Below are 22,366 nucleotides of genomic sequence, written 5' to 3' on the forward strand. Positions count from 1 at the left end.
AATTGACTTTATGCATGTTAAAGGTCTTGTTCCCGTTTACAGATGCCATCGACGACCCCAATGTGAGCTACTCAACAGCGACGGCACCACCGCCGGGGGTGGAAGGAGAGGACTCGGGTTCCGAGCATGTTGCTGTGGAGAGTGCCGACGTGGTCGCTCAGCAGCATGTTGCCTTGGTGACGCAGCCGGACGGGACGCAACAGCAGGTATAACGCATGCCTAGAGCAGGATACACACAGATTTTTACCATCTTCACCCATTTTTAAAATGTCAGAGACACCATACATGCTAAGGGAAATAATTGCCCTGTGTGTGCTAACTTCTCTTATACTAGTGTGGTGTACAGTGCTCCCCAGCTATATCATGGTTTAACGTTTGCACCCATATAGAACGCTGTTTTTTAAAGCAATCTTTTTTTTTTGTTTTTTGTTTTTTTTACTTACTCACTGTAATGCTCTCGCATGTGGGAAAGGAGAGCCACAGCCGGTTTGCAATCTGTTCTACGCAGTTTTCAGCCATTTACTGAGTGCCCGAAGAAGTCAGATAAATCACAAATACAAAATGCACACTCACACAGGAGCTGCTCACGTCCAGACAGTCTAGGCAGACACGCCGACGTCGCACGGCACCCCATCAGACACCGCCACTTAAAGCCACATTCCTGTCCACACGCACTACAACATATACAATATTTTTTTATACATTTTATGCTTGCAGTTAGTGGTTTGTGTTCAAATATGTTTAGCATATGTTTAAAAGGTGTGTTTTCATAAGGTTGAATGTCTCGGGCCGCATTGTAGTTATGATTTCCCTCAGAGGGCCATTAGAACAGTGAAACCATATAAATGTTTAATCATCACCAAAACATTATATTATTACACAACAAATTGAGGGATAACAATGTTTTGAAATCAGAAGACAAGGATAATAGTTTGTTAAAGTATTGTTTAAGTTACTGTAGAAGAAGGGTTTGGTAACAGAAAAATCCAATACCTCAACATTATTGTTTATTATTATGACAATTTGGAATTTGGGTACAGATTTTAGCAAAAATTCACAGAATTTGATGAGCATGATTTGCTTTCGCGGCCACATAAAATGATGTGGCGGACCGCATCTGGCCCCCGGGCCTTGAGTTTGACACCTATGGTCTAAAGCATGTAGGAGGGGTAAAACTATATTTAAAAAAAAAAAAAAGTTTTATTATATGGTCTCTCTGTATCGCATATTTTCACCTATTGCATTGCAGGTGGGTCTGCAACATATCCCCTGCCCTAAACAGGGGTTCACTCACTGTACCCCAGATGACCAACGCAGCTCACCACACGTAACCATATTTGTTGCAGTATCAAGACTGACCTGTTGGAGGCAGCACAGTGCCACAGGGCATCCTAGAAAAAGATTAGTTGTAGAAGAAGTGACAGAAGGAGATAGGCTGACCAACCCTAACTCTATCTGGTAACTACTTTGCAGTTTGCAATCCGTTTGTTCTTGTCATTTTTTACTGTGGTGAATAACTTGTGAGAAACAATATACAAACACACAAAACATCCTGTTGCTTTGTCAGTGTCTGGCAACAGCACCAGCTTCAGCGAGCTTCCCAATTGGGTATCGTTCCATTTCACGTCACAATCACGGAGTCCGTGGATTAGAAGATGGCATAAGGATTTGTGATTGTGAAGGTTTTAACATTTACGATGGTCAGTCGTGATCATTTTCCGACCAGATCGGGGAGGAAAAATCACTTTAAACACACACCACACGATAATGGCTCAGGATAATCTTTTAGAGCAGTGAATTTCCATCTGTGGTACACTTTCAAAATCCCTCCAGAGGTAAGAATCACTGCTGAAATACAGTTAGTTGAATTTAACATTTTAGTACAATAAATTTGCATTTAATCTTGAAAGTATGTTCTTTTTTTAAGTTCTGTTAAGGTGCAACTTTTATTTCACTTTTATGTGCAATACATTTTAATTTAATCCTTAAGTATATTATGTACACTATTCTACATTTACACTCAGTTTTAATGTTCAAACTGCATAATGTTACAGTGGCTTACAATAATATTAAATATACTTTTTAGAAATGAAACTCTTCTCATTTTTCAACACTTAGGCCTACTGCATTACTGTATTTTACTGTTGGTCATGATGGGTGGTACTTAGTGTCTGATCATCGGATTTGTGTACCCGACATCAGCTAAATGTATTGTTGGTGTTCTAAACTCTGCCACTACCTCTCCCTCCTTATCTGTCCCTCCCCAGGTTAGCATCTCTGAAGCAGAATTACAAGCCATGGGTGGTACCATCACCATGGTGACCCAAGAAGGGACTACCATAACTATCCCAGCCCATGAATTGGCCACGCAGGGTGCTCAGGTACAAACAAAAAAACATTGTAATGTACTATATGTCATCATATGGTGGTGATGAGGAAAACTTTGCATTCTGGGATCAAACACCTGTTGTGAATTTTACCTTTCAGATTCTTGTTAAAGAACAGCTGTTGTGCAAATAGTACTGAAACATAAACCAATTGGATATGTGCATTAAAAGGTATTGAAAAGCTCAAATTAAGTTATGCTTTGAAGGCTTTTGTGCATCTTATGTTCATCCTGAAATTTTACCCGAAAGCCCAATATCCCTAACTTTTGTGAGTAGAGTATATTTGAAAGTCAGTGCTTACAAGTGAATCTGAAAATAAAAATTTATCTGAATGTTGTTCCAATTACAAAATCTGTGAATAGCATGTGCCTCTTACAATATACGATATAGAGGATTATTGTACAGTGGTGTCCTGAGATACAAGTTTAATTTGTTCTGTGGACATGCTTGTAACTCCAAACACTATCAAATCATCTTTCCCCATGGAAATGAATGGAAATGCCATTAATCCATTCCAACCTCCCCGCCAAAAAAAATAAAAATTTGTATTTCTTTTGAGGGGAGGGAAGGAATATAGCACTCTATAATATTGTCCCTCCATAAAAACCATAGTAATACTGTAACAATGAAATAGAATGAAAAGTTTGTGCCTCCTGATTAATTGCATTATTTGTTAGCATGAAGTTAAGCGTACTTTGCTCAGGCAAAGCTATGTGGTTGTTTTATATACGTGTATATATATATATACTATATATATATATATATATATATATATATATATACATATATATATATGTATATACATATATATATATACGTATATATATATATATATACATACGTATGTGTGTGTGAGAGAGTTATACTATACATAATACATATGTTGTTTATAGATATATTTTAAGCAAAAAAATCTTTATTGTTCTTCAATCAAAGTGGATCGCGACTTTTGCAACAGTAGGAAAGTGCGGGTCCCAGGGTGACAACAGTTGAGAACCACTAAGTGTATATTTGTCTCCCCCAGGTGGCCATAATGACACCCGGCATGACTTCATTTGAAACAGTGGAGGAGGCCACTTACAGTCAGGAGCAGGAAGACCTTCACCCTGTCACCTTGCTGGCTACCTCCAATGGTACTCACATTGCTGTCCAGGTTGGTACATAGTAAAATGATGATCATTTGCATCTTGAAGCGCTTAAGAGTGCAGAGGCACTGTTGATTGAGTTGCATCGGCGATTTTCTCAAATAATAGATTGAGATAGTGGCCAGGGCAGTTTATTTACTCAACTGCACATGGTAGAATGCATAGTAATTTCCACATTTTTATTCATTTTAAGGACAGTTTAGATGGTTCGCTGGAGTTGAGTTTCAGTCCAGATCATAGAGAGTGATTAAATCCAGGCCCCCCGTGCATAATCTCAGTTGTGTACGTGATTTGCATCAAGTCTGGAGAAAGTGGGGGCCCATTCTGACCAACTTCATGAGCAAAACCACTCACCGTATAATTCTAAATGTAATTGCTGAAGAAGACCTGGACTGTACATTTTTCAATAATAAAAAAATGACAGGAGTCACATGCAGGGGGGTCATGGAGCCAACAGAATGCTCTACACCCCCAAAAAAAAAAAAAAAAAACAACAACAAAAAAAAACATAATAGATACATGCAGCGACCACATTAATGGCAGTTGTGCACAGATTCCCACTCTGGGAGTACCGCACTATATGCTATTGTCATAATTTAATCAATATTACATTCCTAACAAAACTAAATACATTTTCAGTTATTTTTATCTTTTAAAACTGTTGGATTTATCTTACCCAACATTATAACAAATAGACACAAAAGGAATGAAGACGCTGCTTTCTTTTTCTCATGAGGAGGGCGTATGGGAGATTGTTCAGATTACAGCCTCTAGGGAGGTTTCTAAGTTTACAAGACATAACGTACTAAGCTACAAGACACAACACACTTAAGGGTAGGGTTTCAAGGTGAAAACATGGCACCAACACGTCCCGGCCACGTCCTTCTCTCTGATGATTCCTAGTGAGTCATCTTCTTGAAGGCGAGACATCTTCCTTTATCAAAATCGTCCATAATACTAATGCAAGCTAAGCAAATAAATGATAAATTCTAAATAAATTCTACAATATATTTCACAAAAACATTGGATCACTCAGATAGATTCGCTATAATATAGAACATTTTTTTCTCTATTTATAAATGCTTAGTAAATTTAAAACCTTGAAGTCTCTTTTTTCAAGAATACATTCGCTATACTATAGAAAAGGTTTTTTCTCTTTAGTTTTTCTAAAGGTCGCTTGAGTGCGGTAGATTTATGAAAAAATATGATGCAACCATCCAATCATATTTTTAATATACTGTATATTGTGGGAATTCGTTAGTTCGTTTTTTATAATTACAGTTTTTCTTTTTACTGGCTCAAATGAACAGTTCCTCAAACAGAGACTCTATGAACTTTAGTTGAGCTTATTCAAACCAAGCTAATTGTTTTTTTTAAACTTTATTTGTGTTTTTAGTAGGACAAGTCAATGTTTTTAAAATTTGACAATGTATGTCATTTTTCTCAGAATAATCAAAATGGACGTGTCGCGTTTTGGTAAAGGCCTCTTCAAATGCTATCTAGGAAGTAAAAAGACATGATTCTGTAAGAGTTGGTCGCCTTCAATATCCCCAGTTAGAAACGGCAGTAAGAGACAAATTTTATGTTATGGAGGTTCAGGATTCAAAATAACCTGAAGGGCTTCAGTCACATCAAAGGTTGTGATTTTGTCGCTCAGCTTTTTGTTTACCCTGGAAAAACCCGATTTCCACTTTCTGTCATGTTAATTACAAAGCAAACAAAACTAGGCCATCAATGGGATTCTGTGATGTTTAACAAAAAACAACAACAAATGTGTAGAAACTACATGAGGGTGAAAGGGAGAGCAATTCATGTCACTCTGAGAGCTGTGTACAATAAATGCAGAATAAAGTTGCAAAACATACATCATGAGAAATATGTTGACTCACCACCATATAAATTAGTTAACTTTTTTTTAAGGCATTTCTGGAATCTTTATTAATGTGTCTCAATTTGTGTTTTTCCATCCATCCATCCATTTTCTGAGCCGCTTCTCCTCACTAGGGTCGCGGGCGTGCTGGAGCCTATCCCAGCTGTCATCGGGCGGGAGGCGGGGTACACCCTGAACTGGTTGCCAGCCAATCGCAGGGCACATACAAACAAACAACCATTCGCACTGACAGTCACACCTACGGGCAATTTTAGAGTCTCCAATTAATGCATGTTTTTGGGATGTGGGAGGAAACCGGAGTGCCCGGAGAAAACCCACACAAGCACGGGGAGAACATGCAAACTCCACACACGCGGGGCCGGGGATTGAATCCGGGTCCTCAGAACTGTGAGGCTGATGCTCTAACCAGTCGTCCACCGTGCCGCCCATTTGTTTTTTTGAATGCCGTAAATACTTAAAAGTGTGATTGCGTAAATGGTTGAAAAGACGTCATTTTTTTAATCATCAAATTATGGAAAAGCAGAAATTTGTGAAATGTGACAAAGTGTAGCGCAAACGAGCAGAAAAACATCCCGACATCGGAATGAATGGTGGATTGAGAAATTTGTAAGTTTTTTAACATAAAAAAGTGAATATGTATAATGATAGCATTGTTTTTTTCCCCCTTATGAATTCTTGTCATCTTTTTTTTTTTTTTTTTTTAAATAACACGCAGCTTAGCGATCAGCCGTCGTTGGAGGAAGCCATCCGAATAGCCTCAAGAATCCAGCAAGGAGAGTCACCTGGCCTGGACGATTGATATCGGATGGGAATCGGAATTAAGTTGGACTTTAAAAAAAAAAAAAAAAAAAAAATCAAGCAAAAGCGAACTCGCAAGTCTTCCTTCAAAGTTGTTTTGTCTCCCTCCCACCGCCTCATGCAAATGAACATTGTTTTTTAAGTGTAAATAGGATTTTGATAACTGGACAATTTTGTCAACCAAACAGATGATGGGGTGTGGGGTGTACTTTCTAATGATCATCCACAGTGCAGGGTACAGCTAATGCTATTTCTAATAATAAAGAAAATAATTTAAAAGCATCAAGGATATGATTTTTTTTTTTTTTTTTTTTTTTTTTTACAGGTAAATATTCAGATCTTCACAAAATATTAACTAATCACTTTTATCAGTGATCCTCAACTGGTCTGTCTGATAGTAATAACATTTCATGGGCACCTCTGTTTACAACGGACATACTGTGTGAGGTTTTTGAGTTATCAACGGCGCACTCAGTTACCACTGTAGTTTTTCATTTAATTATTTTCATGTTGATGACCTACAAATATTTTTTCAGATGTAATAATATATAAATAAAGATTAAATAAAATGCATTGCAACAGAGATTTCTGTTCTCAATTAAGGTTAACTTTGTATATATAGCTTTTATTTATGACTTTACTACTGCTTTAGGGTAAGATAGTGATAGACCACAGTGCCAATTTCTGTAGTAAACTGAGGATCCCTGTACAGTGAAATACTATACAGTATTTATCATGCATTCCAGGTCAAACTTGCCTTGTATTTGAAAAATAATTTTATAATTGTTTTGACAGGCATGCATCAAAATGTTATTACCTGTGGTGTAATGCAATGGTTAATGTATTGGTATTCTGTACGCCTCTTCGCCATATCAAGTTTCCACACAGAACATACAGTTAAAACCAGATGTTTAGATATGCACAGTATAAAAAGACACACTCCACCCCCCCCCCCTGACTGTTTTAGGTCAATTAGGATTACCAAAATTATTTGCTAAATGCCAGAATGAGAGAGCGTTGCTTTTTGGGCAATTTTTCATTACTATCTTTAAGTTCAGAAATTTACATACAGTAAGATTACTTTTCCTTTAAACATTTTGGGAAACCCCAGATGATTGTCATTTCTTTAGAAGCACCTGACAGGTGGTTTTGACATTTACGTTAATTAGACACACCTATGGATGTATTTGAACAAGGCACACCTGAAACACACTGCTTCTTTGTGTAACGTCATGGGACGGTCAAAAGAAATCAGCCAAGATATCAGGAAGTGAATTGTGGACTTGCACAAGTCTGGTTCACCCTTGGGTGCAGTTTCCAGATGTCTGAGGGTGCCACGTTCATCTGCAAGTATAAACACCATGGGAATGTTCAGCCATCATACCACTCAGGAAGGAACATGCTTTGGTCCAAAATGTGCATATCACCCCAAAAACAAAAGACCTTGTGAAGATGCTGGCTGAAGCTGGTAAGAATGTGTCATTATCCACAGTGAAATGAGTACGGTACCGAAATGGGCTGAAAGCCCACTCTACCAGGAAGAAGCTATTCCAAAAGAAAAAGGCCAGAATCCAGCATGGAAATGCACATGGATAAAGAAGTTAATTTTGGGAGACATGCAATGTGGTTTGACAAAACTCAAATTTAACTGTTTGGCCATGTTGAACATTGTTACGTTTTGTGAAGGAGAAAAAAAGGGAGGCGTATAAGCCTGAGAACATCTTCCTAAACTTTGAAATATGGAGGCGGCAGCATCATGTGGGGTTGTTTTGATTTATGGTTGCAGTTAATTGTCTCCATCCTTCATTTCCTAAGGAGAGGGCAAACTATTGACGTTGCACCTTATTAACAGATTCTCATTTGCAATGCTGACCTAGTTGCAGAGTCCAGACAGCATGCTGGAGTAAAACAAAGCGAAATAAAAACAAATTCATATACCACAAAATGTACATTGATAATTATCTGTTTACATATAATATATTTACATATTACATTACAAGATGTAGTAATAATAAGTAATTGATACAATCTAGTATTTAAAATTTTTCTAACCTTTTTTTTAAGTTGGTTTTATGCAGGATGCGAAACAATGTCATACAATTTGAAAGTTGAACTATCAAGTAAAACTATTGTAAATACATTGATCAATATATTCTAATTTGTGATATAAATTAATAATTAAGAAAAACATTTAAACAAAAAATGGTTATATAGGTAACATCAAACGTAAGGGAGATCACTGACAGCAAATAATTTTACAAAATGATCTGTAATGTCATAATATTTCTATTTGCAAGTAAGATTAGGGATTTATGAAGTGAAATACTATAAATTCAACTAATACGTGGGAAGATGTTTATGTTTTGGTTACGTGTAAAGAATTTCCAAAGTAACCAAGCGTGCCTTTATTGGCTCAAATTAGCAGCGTGATGACGTCACGCCCACTCTTTTATTAACGTCCCATTTTTTAAGATTTGGCAGGCGCGCTCTGATTGGTTGCTCGGCAGCACATGACTAACTGTCGCGCGAAGTATGTTAGCTCGCGTGTGATGAGAAACGTGGAGTGGACTTATACCGAGACGTTTTTTTTTTTTTTTCCGTCTTTTATGTGTCTGGTGGTGCTTGTGGAGCAGTTAAGTTTCTGTCGGGGACGGACCGAGGTGAGCTGCCGGGCCGGAGGGCAATACCCGACTCAAGCGGGTAGTTTAATCGTTTTTTCGGGTTTCTTTTTCGTCTCATTCGGTCGGTCACTTCTTCAACGTGGTGGGCTGGAGTTATTTATTTATTTTTAAAACATAGCCTTTTCGAGGCTAGCGGACTACGCTAAAGACGTTTTTTATGGTGGTGAGTGGAATACCTTCACTCAAGGTAGTTAAAAAGTGGACTTTTTGGGGAAAGGTTCCAAGTAGTGCTTGTTTATTTTTCGACGAGCAAATTTTACCGAGAAAAAAACCAAAACTAACTTGGCTAGCATGTTGCACTGCGGTAGCCATTGGCAGGATTCCCCCTCGTCCAACGCTCGACCCGTCCGCCAGAAACTTCATTTCACGGCGAGCGACGGCGAGGATGACTCGGTCGAGGACGTCAACGAGTCGGGCTTCAACGAATTGGACTCCCCGACAGCGATGCGAACCAGCGACAGCGACACGATACCGGGAGGCGGTGGCAATGGGAGCCCCCAAATGAGGCAGTCCGGGGACGAGATGTGGTCGGAAGAGGGCTTTGACTCCCCGTCGCACTTGCTGTCCCCGAGGTCGGAGCTCTTCGCCGCCTGCACGCCGTCGCCTAGGAAAGCATCCTGGTTGTATGCCGGCTCACCGGAGCAGTCGTACGGCCGGGCCAGCGTGGACGGCTGCGGCTCGCCAATCCCCACACGCCCCGACACACCTCCGCACAAAACTCTGAGAAAGCTGCGACTTTTTGACACGCCGCACACGCCAAAGGTGAGTAAGAATTGTCCTAAAACGCGTTGAATGTGATTTATTGCACACACATTGTAAAATGTCCTCTTTGTTGTGGACTAACGGCGAGTTTCAAATGTCAACAATTTTGCAGCGTCAGTTGGCAACCCAGTGACCCACATAACGTGGCTGCTGTTGCATAATAGTAATGTGCTGGAGCGCCTCAGTAATGACGCAATGGCTGCATGTTCGTAGGCGTTAAATGACTTCGTGCACACTTTTTTGCTCTCCCCAAATAACTGTTACATACTTTTCAAAATATGTTTTTTAAACAAAGGTAATCTTAACATTCTGTCTGTGTCGACTCACGTTGAGGCTATTTGTAGACCAACCAATGGCTCGTTACACATTTTTTTGTGTTACACACCCAAGTCTGGGGGAAATGGACAAAAAAAAAAAATACCGAAGAGGGCTGCAACGAACAATTATTTTGATAATCAATGAATTAGGTAAATAAACAGCTATTCATGTCCATGCCTTGTTTCGAAGACATTATTTACGTGTTTTAAAAGTAAAAGTTTAGAAAATGGATGAACATAAATTGATTGATTCAGATTCAATTACTGGTTTGATCTTTAACATGTCAGAAAATAGGCAAAAAGGTTTTGTTTTACAATGTGAAAGTAAATGTTTACAAATATCTTATTTTAATTAAACACTTGTCATCAGCAAATTTATTGTCTTAAGATTTATTAACTGATTTAGGACAATTTTGATGTGCTGAATCCAAAAATCACATCGGTTTTGCTCCATCAGGTCAACTTTTTGAACTATGGCCACGTCTTTGTTTAGAGGTACAGGTATTTTCGCTTGAGAGGTTCAAATAAACGGAGATTCATGCCCCGAATTTTGAACAATGATGACGTAACAGTCAATTTACAGGAACTTTTATCAATGTCTACTGTTCAATTTACAGTATGCAAAGGTTGTAACGTTTAATTAGTAACAACTTGACATAAAACCTCACCTGAACAAGAGAAACGGATGTAATTTTCAGATTCAGCAATGCAAAATTGCCCTAGATCAGTTGGGGAAAAACATAAAACATACAAAAATATTTGTTGTATCCCAGTGTAATCAGTCTGCTTTCATGGAGGACTACAGAAATCGGAGCATATTTACTGTTGAAACACTAAAATTCAGAGGATTTGGACAATTCTAAGGTAAACAAGTTCTCTAAACGATTAATCGCTTATCAAAATAGTTGTGGATTAATTTGGTTTCAGTTGTTGCACCCTCAATCCCGATATTGGTAATTTTATATCCTCATAATAGATAATTTATTAATCCTGTCAGGGAAATTATATTGTTACAGCAGCAATATTTGCACGTTACATACATTTTTATCTCATAATGCGAGAAGCAGAGAAGTAAAAAAAAAAATAATTATAGAAAAATAAAATTGGTTTATTATTATAGATTTATCAATATCAATGAGTAATTAAAGGAGAAGCTAAAAACACATTTAGCAAAAATCTTTATTGAAAAGAAGAAGAAGAGGTTTTAAGTTCACATTTAAAAGCATTTTATGTCTGTGGGACTCTCAGGTAGTCTGGGAGGGTGTTCCACAGTTGAGGGGAGTTTGGGACAACACTGGCTCACGTTTACGAATTCACTCAAATGTAGAATGCATATTACGTGGAAAATAATGTAGAAAATAGCTACCATCCAGCATGTACACAATCATATGAACCCATATAACATAAATGACTGTATTCAGTAGTCAAAACAAACCACCTTCATGGGAGACTCATCAGTAGTCAGGGGTGCACATAACTTGTGCGCATACGCACTAAAAATATATAAAACGCACCCAAATAAATTGTATGAGTGTGTTTTTGCGTAATCATTCCTTTCTCAGTTTAGTTGAGCTCAGCTTTGAGCGTGTGGCACACAAGAAAGTTCCCCGCTAACGGCGACACTCGCGGAGGATGGTGACTGAGTGCGCCCAGGGGCTGCTGACGAGCGTGGGTGTCTCTGTCTTGCTGTACAGCAGCTACGTCTTTGAGAAACCGTCAAAACGTCTTTGAGAAACCGGATTGTGGTGCAAAAAAAACATTGGAGCGCGCTGCCCAAGAGAACTATGTCAAATTAGCTGATCGCGCAGTCCCATGCTGTAAACAGTGGCGTTGCTAGCTTGAGTGGTCCCCGCTGCGAGACCCCTTGGTCCTCCTCATCATTGCTAATGGCAGTGTGGGCTGGCAAAACCACGGTCCTCCCCCTTTTGCCATAAATTACAAATAAATAACATGATTATTTTCTCACAAGATTATAAAATAAGTACCTATAATTACATGTATATACAGAATGCAAGGTATGAAATAATATATACTGAAATAATATACTATAATAATAATATACTATACTATATATATATATATATATATATATATATAATATACTATACTATAATAATAATATACTATACTGAAATAATATACTAATAATGAGCCTGAATGAATGTCCATTGCTACAGGTATGTATATGCAGGCTCTTTGCCAGCTGTGAACTGGCTTGGACTAAGACTAATAAGCGTAAAGCACATGCAAACAGACATAAAAGGGGAAAAAAATGTTAGGTCAATAAACAAACCAAAAAAAGCATGTTTTATTCTTTTATTTGTACAGGAAATAAGTAATGAATAGGACATATGTCTACAAACGATAGACGCATGGAGCACATGTGTATGAATTCATCCAGTGAGGTCGATGGGTCATGGAAAAAAAATGAGCAGGAAGCAGTGACCTGGTGCTCATTTGAGAACCAGACCAAAATTGTTATAGTCAATAGTGTTAGTTAGCATACTAGCGTAAATAACAGGCTAGCACAAATTGACATGACATCACAGATGGCCAAATGAATATGCGCACAAGCACTTTACAAAAATTTTATAAACTCATTAAACTCGCCTTTTGGCATTTGCACACAATAATAAATGTTATGTAACAGAGGCAAATATATTGCAACGGCAGAGGAGACGACACAAACTATTTTTAGCTGCATCAGGAGAGAAACAGACTTTGACTTGACAGTGTACGAGATGCATTCAAGGACCACCAACAAAACAGGACGTCTTGCAAAGATTACCCGCTCGCCTGCATATGACACAGAATTTATTCCTGCAAAAATCGTTTGTAGATGTAAACACTGGTGCAGCTGGGGCATTACTGCAAATTGGAAACTATCTAGAAAGTCACACTTTCTAACAACTATCAAACATAATTTAGGAAAATGCTTTTTTTTTTAAGATATCTTCAAAAATATCACTTTAATGCAGATATCTCCAAAAACAGGACAGTAACCTATTAATCAATAAATTTTTATAGATGCATGTAAAGGAACACTTGACTAAGTTTTCGAAGACTTACCACTACAAATGAAGAAGAAATTGTGTACTATCTACATTAAAGGGGAAGTAAACCCACAGATTTTTAGGGGGTGTTTGTCCCACCACGAATCAGAACACTGTATTCTGGTTAATATTGTGTTTGTGAAATAGGAATTAAACAGGATAATTCATCAATCTCCAGCAAACTCAGGGTGCGGCCATTTTAGGAAATATTACCCTCTGCTGGTGACCGATATTAACACACACACACCACGATGGTTACGTACGTCACGTGACCAACTCTGTAAAACAGGTTCGCAGACTTTGTATCCTGTGGGTTCCTGACATGATTGTTTGAACCTGAACTTGCTAAAATGTTCTTCAAGCGATCATGTCAGCAACCGCAATATACACAGGGAGTCTGCTAACAACAGGTTTGCAGACTGCCTGCGTATGCTTTCAGGTTTGGTCACGAGAGGGGCTAGGTATGATGTTAATTTCCTGGTGATGGTTGCGTATATCACGTTGGGATAGACCAGTCAGGATCGTCTTTGCATCTGCAAACTTGCAGAGAGTGTTGATTATATTTGACTTTAATGTAATCTCTCTTAATATATAAAGCATAAAGTGGACATTTGTCGTGATAGTAATAATTAAGCCACGCAGACGGTTTATTTGTGACATGTGACATCATCTTTAGTAGACGTCTCCATGAAGTGATGTCATCAAGGAACAATGGAAGTTCCAAATATAGAAATCAGATGCACCCATAGAGTCTGCGAATCTGTTTTCCAGGTTTGGTCACGTGACGTACATAACCATAGCGGGGGTAGGTGTAACGTTAATTTCGGTCGCCAGCAGAGGGGGATTTTGCCTAAAATGGCTACGCTCCAAGTTTGCTAGAGATTCATGAATTATTCTCTTTAATTATAATATGAATATGAACCAGAATACCATGTTTTGTTTCATGGTGGCACATATAATGTATTCTTGCAAAAATAAATAAATAATTGTGGGTTTCCCTCCCCTTTAAGTTCAGATGGGAAAAGGAGGTTGGAATAGAAGACTGGTCAAATATTTGTATAAAAATGGGAACCACTTGGAGCTCTGACCTATGAAGGAAGTTTACCTGTAAAAACGCTATGCTTTTTTATTTTTTCTCCCCAAAGCACAGGAACTTCTAAGAATAAATGCTGGACATGGTAATTTCAGGAAATGTGGGTGCACATGAGTGGGCCACTTCCATATTTTTGTGAGTGCCCTAAGATTTCCGCCTCCTGGACAGATGTGATTAAAACTGTTTAACAGATTATTGGGGTACAGCTGGAAGAGAGCTTCTTTCTTCTTTCTTCATGCAAAACCACACTAGATCGGTGAAGAACTGTTTACTATTTTGAACCAGAATGTTATTTTTTTTCCTTTTTTTTTAGTAGATGTTGTTTTTTTTTCAATTTTTTTGCCAGTCTCTTTGTTTTCCTTTTATTATTGCTGACAGCTATTGGTTTAAAAATTTATTAAATTAAATATTTTTTTAAAAACAGGATGCTTCAAACACAGATGATAAAAACACTAGCATTGAATTCACCAAGACACAAAGATTCCTCTAGGTGGATAGTTAAGCTGCTTTTTGCTTGTTCATGGGCACTAAAGTACTTTGTGTTTGTGTTCCAGAGCCTTCTGTCCCGCGTAGGGGTTTCCAGCGGGAAGGGCCCTCTATTGAAGACAGCGGGAGCTGCGGAGAAGATGTCAAAGTCTATCACAGATAGTGACAGTGGCAGAAGGCGGCACTCTCCTCTGGTCAACTTCAACCCCTTCACGCCTGACTCCTCGTTCATCCAGTCAGCCACGCAGCAAAGGAACAACAGAAAGAGGCCACACTGGAACCTGTATGTTACAATAATCCTTAGCTCTCTCTCGCTCTCTCTCTCGCTCTCTCTCTCACTCTCTCACTCTCTCACTCTCTCTCTCTCTCTCTCTCTCTCTCTCTCTCTCTCACACACACACACACACTCATATTTGCACAGTTCTCCAAATAAGAAGCTATGGGTGCTTGCTTCAAGCTGTTTGTCACTCCCAGTTGCAGTTTACTATAAACCTGGCACATAAAGAAAAGAGAATTAAACAGTATATTTAAACACCAAACCATATATTCACGAAAATTTGCTAGCTTAATGGTAACGTATAATGCAAACCGCGATAGATGGGCTGATGGGGAATTTGCCTAGTTGTTACTGTAATTACAAACATTCAAATAACTGCTACTTTAACACATATTTAATTAACATTATATTTAAACACCAAAATGTTCTACCAAACCATACAGTACAGCATTACTTGCAGGCGTAGATACTTTCTACCTAGTATGCAGCCTTTTCTGCTTCTTCTGCTCTCTTGGCTACACTGCATCCACATCCAGCAGAGTTCGGCGTTGCGGCACAAAATGGTGCTACAACTGAAGGCGGAAGTCTTAATTTGAACCTACCTATACTGTACATTGTTAAAACCCATTAAAAAGAACAATTGCGATATAGTAATGTGCAAGAAAGATCACGCACAATATAGCGGGGGTTCGTGGTTACTCTTTTGAACGTAAAATTAAGGTAATTACACAGCAGGTCGCTCACCTCCCCGACCTTTGGATGGGAACCAAGACCTCATGGTTGCTCGTAAACTGTGACGTGTGCTTGTGAACATGCCTAGTCCCCGACCCCCATCATGCCCTTCGCTGCTGCCTCCAACGGACAGATTATTTTTCACTTGTATTTTTTATGAATTCAAGGATCTATGGATTATTTTTTTTGGGTCAATACGCTTTATATCCCAGAAGTATGGAAATGTTGTTTCCCTCGCTCTCTAGTAAAAAAGAAACATTAAAAACTATACATAAATTAGAAAGAAGAAATAAACTATCCACACTGTAGTGCAGTAGACACAGGCGTCACTATCCTAGAACTTGTTTAAAAAAAATTTTTTTTTTCAAAAATAAGATGAATTCTATTGAGTTTCTATAAAGTTTTTCCCCACACAAACTTCTATCTGGTTTTATACAACAATCAAAAGAAATCCTAACATTTTATTTTGTTGAGATCATTCTCATACCATTTATTGATTGGCCAATGACTTTTGACATGTGTTTTTGGTTATTAAAAACACACACACACACACACCAGTATCCTTTAATATATGAAACTAGTAGTTTATTTTTAAAAGTTGAATTTTAACATTGTTTTGTTGAGAATGTAAAGAGTGTTTTTAGACCATTAAATGTCTTTTTACTTGAGTTTTGGGGTATTCCATATATATGCATGCGATTTGTGTGCATTACACTTTATTTTTATAAAAGCTGAATTTTATCATTGTTTGGTTGAGATCATGTTCAGACCATTTTAGAAACTGACTGTTAGGTTTTTACATTGTGAACCACACTTTCACGACCACTTAAAAAAAGAGCCACTCTAAATGGATTCATGTTGTGCTAAAACATGCTAAATAACTTCAGTTCTCCACACAGCTCCAGTGGTGAAGACATGGAGGCAAACGATATCGAGAGTGAGGATGAAATCCTACCACCATCCAAGGTAACAATGATTTCAAATGTTTTGTTTTTTTTAAATTTATGTCAGTGTGTCCCTTTTTAATTGATGCCCTGCCTCAATTATTGGGTTTAACACGCATTCCTCTTTCCCAGAGGATCACCATGATTGAGAGCAACATGATGTCACGCTACGCCTCTGAGTTCCTGGAGCTGGAGAAGATTGGCTGCGGCCAGTTTGGCGCTGTGTACAAGTGTGTGAAGCGATTGGACGGCTGCCTCTATGCAATCAAGTGCTCCAAGAAGCCCTTGGCCGGATCAGTGGACGAGTGAGTGTTGATTTTTCAACAGAGGCCTCTCTAAAAATGGATGCTGTATTTTCATTTAACGGCGGGCAGTTCATCCTCTGTGTCTAAGTATTATAAAGTCACTATTTATGGCGGATAAATGCTAAAAAAAAATAGCATGAAACCTATTCAATATTTGAATAAGTTTGTAAGATTCCGGTATTTTTCAATTTGTACAGGTTATGTACGCATAGGTGGGAATTTTTTTTGAAATGGTTTATCTTGACCTAATTTTTTACATCGCAAATACCTGGCATTTGAACAGGTGTGTTTAGACTTTTTATGTCCACTGTGTATGCCTCTCCCCCGTTAAAGGCTTTTTCACACTGGATTTAGCACAGCGCAGTGTGCTGTTGACTAGCCCATTCATTTGAATATGTGCTGCCATGGTACAGTGATGAAATCCAGTAGCATGTTGAAAAGTGTTCCATTCGGGCGCTGCGCAGCTGTGACAACAGACAGCGTATCCATTTGGAGAAGTGGTGGCGGGGGATTTTGGAGTGACAACAGCAAGAGATTTTGTCAGAATTATAAGTGGCACCAGGCTACTCCCTGTTCGGTTGCGTAGCAACCAGTGCCATATATGGACACGCTTGCGCTGGGCTGCCGTCTTCTCTGCGCAGTCCTGTGTCCTAGCCCGCGGTAGTTATTTAAGTTGGACTGTGAGTTAACACCCTTTCTCCTCCTCTCCCTTTGCAGGCAAAACGCTCTCCGCGAGGTGTACGCTCACGCTGTGTTAGGCCAGCACCGGCATGTGGTGCGCTACTACTCTGCGTGGGCAGAGGAAGGCCACATGCTGATCCAGAACGAGTACTGCAACGGCGGCACGTTGTCAGACGTGATGGCCGATAACGCCCGGCGCCTCGCCCGCTTGTCAGAGCTAGAGCTCAAGGACCTGCTCCTGCAGGTGGCCCGTGGACTCAAGTACATCCACTCCATGTCGCTGGTGCACATGGACATCAAGCCCAGTGAGTTGGCGGAAGGCTTTTATTGTGAAACAAGCAGGAAATTGTTTTATTTTGACATTTTAATTTTTTTTTATTTAAGGTAACATCTTCATATCCCGCAAATCTGTCAGCAGCTGTGACGAGGGTGACGACGAGGATGGCCTCAACACCAGTGTGGTCTACAAAATAGGTTTGATTTATTAATTTTTTTACATAGAGACATATTATGCATTTTTTTTTTCAAAATTGAAAATAGTTTCCCAGGTCTTTTGTTAGCAGCATACAACATATCAAAATACCTCAATAATCATTTTTTTTTAAAAGAATCAGAACAAACAACATGCTAGCACAAAATGATATAACATCACACATGGGCAAACAAATATCCGCTTTACACAAACGGTATAAATCATTGAACTCACCTTTTGACACCATCATTGAACTCACCTTACACACAAAATAAATGTTAGAAACTTCAGCAACTGCAAAGTGGAATATTTGGGCTTCCAGTAGCTGTATTGCTAGAGAAGCGAAAACAAACTTTCCGTTGACTGTGCACAAGCTGTATTCAAGGACCACCAACAAGCAGGACATCTCAAACGCAGACAACAAAACACTTAATGAATTAAACCAAAACTTACACAAGGTGCATTCAATGACCTCCAACAAAACAGGGCAGCTCAAACACACACAAAAATACCCGAATTGAACCCAACAACACCACCAAGATGGCACTAAATTGAAACTTTGAACTGAGCATGAAAATGTGACTTTTTATTTTTTTATTTGTGCATTTATTTATTCATTTATTTTTGTGAATAAATGATAGGTTCCCCCCCCCAAAATCAGCGAATGGTAAACTGGTAATACAGCTTTGCGATAAGAGTTGAATTATTTCTGTGCCCACGATTGTGTCTCAAACAATCTTTCCCCATTGAAATGAATGGAAATGCAATTAATCGTTCCAGCCCCAGCAAAAACACCACAAATTTATCTTTTTTATCATGTTTTTTCATAAGAAATATTGCACTCAACGGTAAGGTACTAACACGGTAATAACATTTTCTCTGCGCATAACCTGCAAACATGGAAAATGTGAGCACAAAACAGGTGGCAAAACAGGCTTAATGACGCATTACTGCCACCAAAATCAGTCGAAGTGACTGCTCGTATACCGAAAAAATCTCTTCACATATAAATATATAAAATGCTACTAAAATATATAGATTTTTTCATATTTTTCCCCTTTAAAGTCTATTCAATCTTTTCAGGCGATCTTGGTCACGTGACGCGGGCCAACAATCATCAAGTGGAGGAAGGTGACAGCAGATATTTGGCCAATGAAGTTCTTCAGGAGGTTTGTCGTCAAAATTTTGAAAAGCACCTAGTTCTGTTTCTTCAGGAAAGTCTTACAGGCTTCCTCTGGTTTCCCTTAGGACTGCAGCAATCTGGCCAAGGCCGACATTTTTGCCCTTGCCCTGACGGTGGTCAGCGCGGCGGGGGCCGAGCCGCTGCCTCGCAATGGCGATGCGTGGCACGAGATCAGACGGGGGAAACTGCCCACTGTCCCCCAAGTTCTCTCTGCAGAGATTCTCAGCCTCCTCCAGGTGTGTATGACCCTATTACCAAGATGCCAGAGTTAACAGCACACTTGGCCTCTTTCACAAAAAGATCCCACAAAATAGCCCTGTCTGAGCCGTAGCAGAAGAGCTGTGATTTATTCATATTGATTTAATATTGCCAGCATCAGAACCATAATAGAAAACACCTTACTTTTCTTTTTACAGAAAACCCAGACAAGCGTGATGATCCATTCACACTGTCAATATGAACACTTTGTTCGTAGTTGGGTAAATAAAAATTAATAAATGCAGCAAATTGAGGAAAGAGAAGCATGCGATCTTGTGTTAAAGTACAACTACATTTATTTGGTTTATTTGGTATTTTCAAGAATTAGTCTTGTTTCCTTTTTCTCACTTTATATTGTAGTCAACCCACAGAGATAACATGGTATCCGTATTCTTACTTGTCTCGCTACCAGACTGCACATTCTTTTTTTTGTCTGTATGTACTCCTGTTACATAGCGACCCTAGTGTTCAGACTGAGACACCACTTTACTGAACTGTCCAGTGGCCCTGAAGTGCAAAACACAACAGCAAATAACTAAACACAACGGCTTGTGTTACAGGTGACATTTTTGTGAAATGTGTGGCAGGACAGGAAAAACATCCAGTTGGATTTCTTTTTAGAATCAATTATCCATCCATCCAGCCATTGTCTTCCACTTACCCGAGGTCAGGTCGTGGGGGCATCAGCCTCAGCAGGGAAGCCCAGACTTGACTCTCCTCAGCCACTTCCTCTAGCTCTTCCAAGGGGATCCCAAGGTGTTCCCAGGCAAGCTGAGAGACAGTAGTCTCTCCAGCGTGTCAGGAGGCATCCTAAACAGATACCCGAGCCAACTCATCTGGCTCCTCTCAATGTGAAGGAGCAGCGGCTCTACTCTGAGCCCCTCCCGGATGACTGAGCGTCTCACCCTATCTCTAAGGGGGAGAGCCTGGAAACCCTGCGGAGGAAACTCATTTCGCCCGCTTGTATCCTGGATCTTGTTCTTTGGGTCATGACCCACAGCTCGTGACCATAGGTGAGGGGAGGAACGTAGATCGACCGGTAAATCGAGAGCTTCGCCTTTCGGCTTAGCTCCTTCTTTACCACAACGGCTCGATACAAAGTCTACATCATTGTAGACGCTGCACCGATCCGCCTGTCGATCTCCCGTTCCATTCTTCCCTCACTCGTGAACAAGACCCCAAGATACTTGAACTCCTCCACTTGGGGCAGGATCTCATCCCGGACCCGGAGAGGGCACTCCACCCTTGTCCGACTGGGGACCATGGTCTCAGATTTGGAGGTGCTGATTTTCATCCCAGCCGCTTCACACTCTGCTGCTAACCGCTCCAGTGAGAGTTGGAGAACACGGCTTGATGAAGCCAACAGAACCACATCATCTGCAAAAAGCAGAGATGCAATTCTGAGGCCACCAAACCGGACCCCCTCTACGCCTCGGCTGCGCCTTGAAATTCTGTCCATAAAAGTTCTGAACAGAATCGGTGACAAAGGGCAGCCTTGGCAGAGTCCAACCCTCACCGGAAACGAGTCCGACTTACTGCCGGCAATGCGGACCAAACTGTGATTCCATGGGAAGGGGGGATCCACGTTACACTTTAGAGCTGTGCTGCTCGCCTTCGACCCCCACCTCCAGGCCTGGCTCCAGAGGAGGGCCCCGGTAACCCGTGTCCGGGCAAGGGAAACCTAGATCCATATATTTTGTTCTTCATAGGGGTTTTTGGAGCTGTGCTTTGTCTGGTCCCTCACCTCGGACCTGTTTGCCATGGGTGGTGACCCTACCAGGGGCGAGAAGCCACAGACAACTTAGCTCCTAGGATCATTGGGACACACAAACCCCTCCACCACGATAAGGTGACAGCTCAAGGAAAGGAGAATCAATTATCCTATAGATAACTCGTGAAGTAATCACCCCCCCCCCCCCCCCCCCCCTCCCAAACTACTACTAGCATGCATTTTATTTTTCTGTCCTTAAACTGTGTATGTTGGTACTGAGTGTATGGTATAAATGCTTTACAGAATTTGAGACAGCAGTATCATCTATCCACCCATCCATCCCTGTACACGATTGTATTGAAAAAAAGTGCTGCCGATGTCTTTGTGTTAACTTGTCCTGTTGGTGTGTTCCAGCTGATGATCGACCCGGACGCCACCCGTCGCCCTTCCGCCACCAACCTCATCCGCCACCCGGTGCTGCTGACAGCGACCAAGACGAGCGCCGACCAGCTGAGAGTGGAGAACAATGCCCTCAAGTGCAAGAATGCCCTGTTGGAAAGGTGAGTGGTTTGTTGACAAACTAAAGAAATAGTGTTCTTTGTTTACGATGGAGATCAGAACCTGTACGCTAACACAGTAATTAAGTCATAATTCCAGTAAATATTTGCATGAAAAACACTTGTAGGCCATCAAAATAAAACAATACAATGAAAAACACTACTGTGGTACATATTACGTGGACCACCAAACCAGTTCATTTTGCACCATTTTTAACCTTGAACTCTTGTATGTTAAGACCTTTAAGTTGTAAATAGGTGGCATGGTTTGGAGCAGAATGTTGATGACCATTTTTTTGTGTGTTCAGGGAGCTGCAGAAGGCTCAGCTGGCCAGAGCCTCCGTTAGGGCGACGGGAAACGGCAGCAGCACCTCCAGGCTCATTGGGAAGATGATGAGCCGATCTGTCAGCCTCAACATCTTCTGAACTCTTTTTGCTGTACATAAGTTTAAAAAAAAAAAAGTTAAATGTTCCTTCAATCAACACTTTGCATTCCTGAGCTTGTACAAAGTTATTTAATAAAAATCGTTCTATCTTCTCATTGTTTGTCACTCTATTATGTTTAGTTCAAAAGTGATGAAATATTTATTACATACTTTATAGTTTTCCTTAAAGTGCTGACTTGACATCTAG

General features: G+C 39.9%; 2 protein-coding genes across 2 annotated transcripts in view; both read left to right on the forward strand.

The window, feature by feature from the left end:
• Window positions 1-6,503, forward strand: part of znf143b (zinc finger protein 143b) — a 28,117-nt gene extending 21,614 nt beyond the window's left edge. The window contains 4 exon segments of the mRNA XM_061678336.1: window positions 43-206; window positions 2,268-2,381; window positions 3,412-3,540; window positions 6,139-6,503. Coding sequence (XP_061534320.1) covers window positions 43-206; window positions 2,268-2,381; window positions 3,412-3,540; window positions 6,139-6,222 — 491 coding nt within the window. The 3' untranslated portion in view covers window positions 6,223-6,503.
• A 2,331-nt stretch (window positions 6,504-8,834) lies between these two features.
• wee1 (WEE1 G2 checkpoint kinase) lies at window positions 8,835-22,258 on the forward strand. The gene is made up of 10 exons (XM_061678337.1): window positions 8,835-9,664; window positions 14,682-14,896; window positions 16,522-16,588; window positions 16,699-16,871; window positions 17,589-17,857; window positions 17,937-18,026; window positions 19,108-19,193; window positions 19,273-19,443; window positions 21,591-21,736; window positions 22,042-22,258. The coding sequence occupies exons 1-10, from the start codon at window positions 9,194-9,196 to the stop codon at window positions 22,157-22,159; spliced, it is 1,806 nt and encodes a 601-aa protein (XP_061534321.1). The 5' UTR covers window positions 8,835-9,193; the 3' UTR covers window positions 22,160-22,258.
• The last annotated feature ends 108 nt before the right edge of the window (window positions 22,259-22,366 follow it).

This window comes from Phycodurus eques, chromosome 5, assembly GCF_024500275.1.
Source record: "Phycodurus eques isolate BA_2022a chromosome 5, UOR_Pequ_1.1, whole genome shotgun sequence".
Classification (NCBI taxonomy): domain Eukaryota; kingdom Metazoa; phylum Chordata; class Actinopteri; order Syngnathiformes; family Syngnathidae; genus Phycodurus; species Phycodurus eques.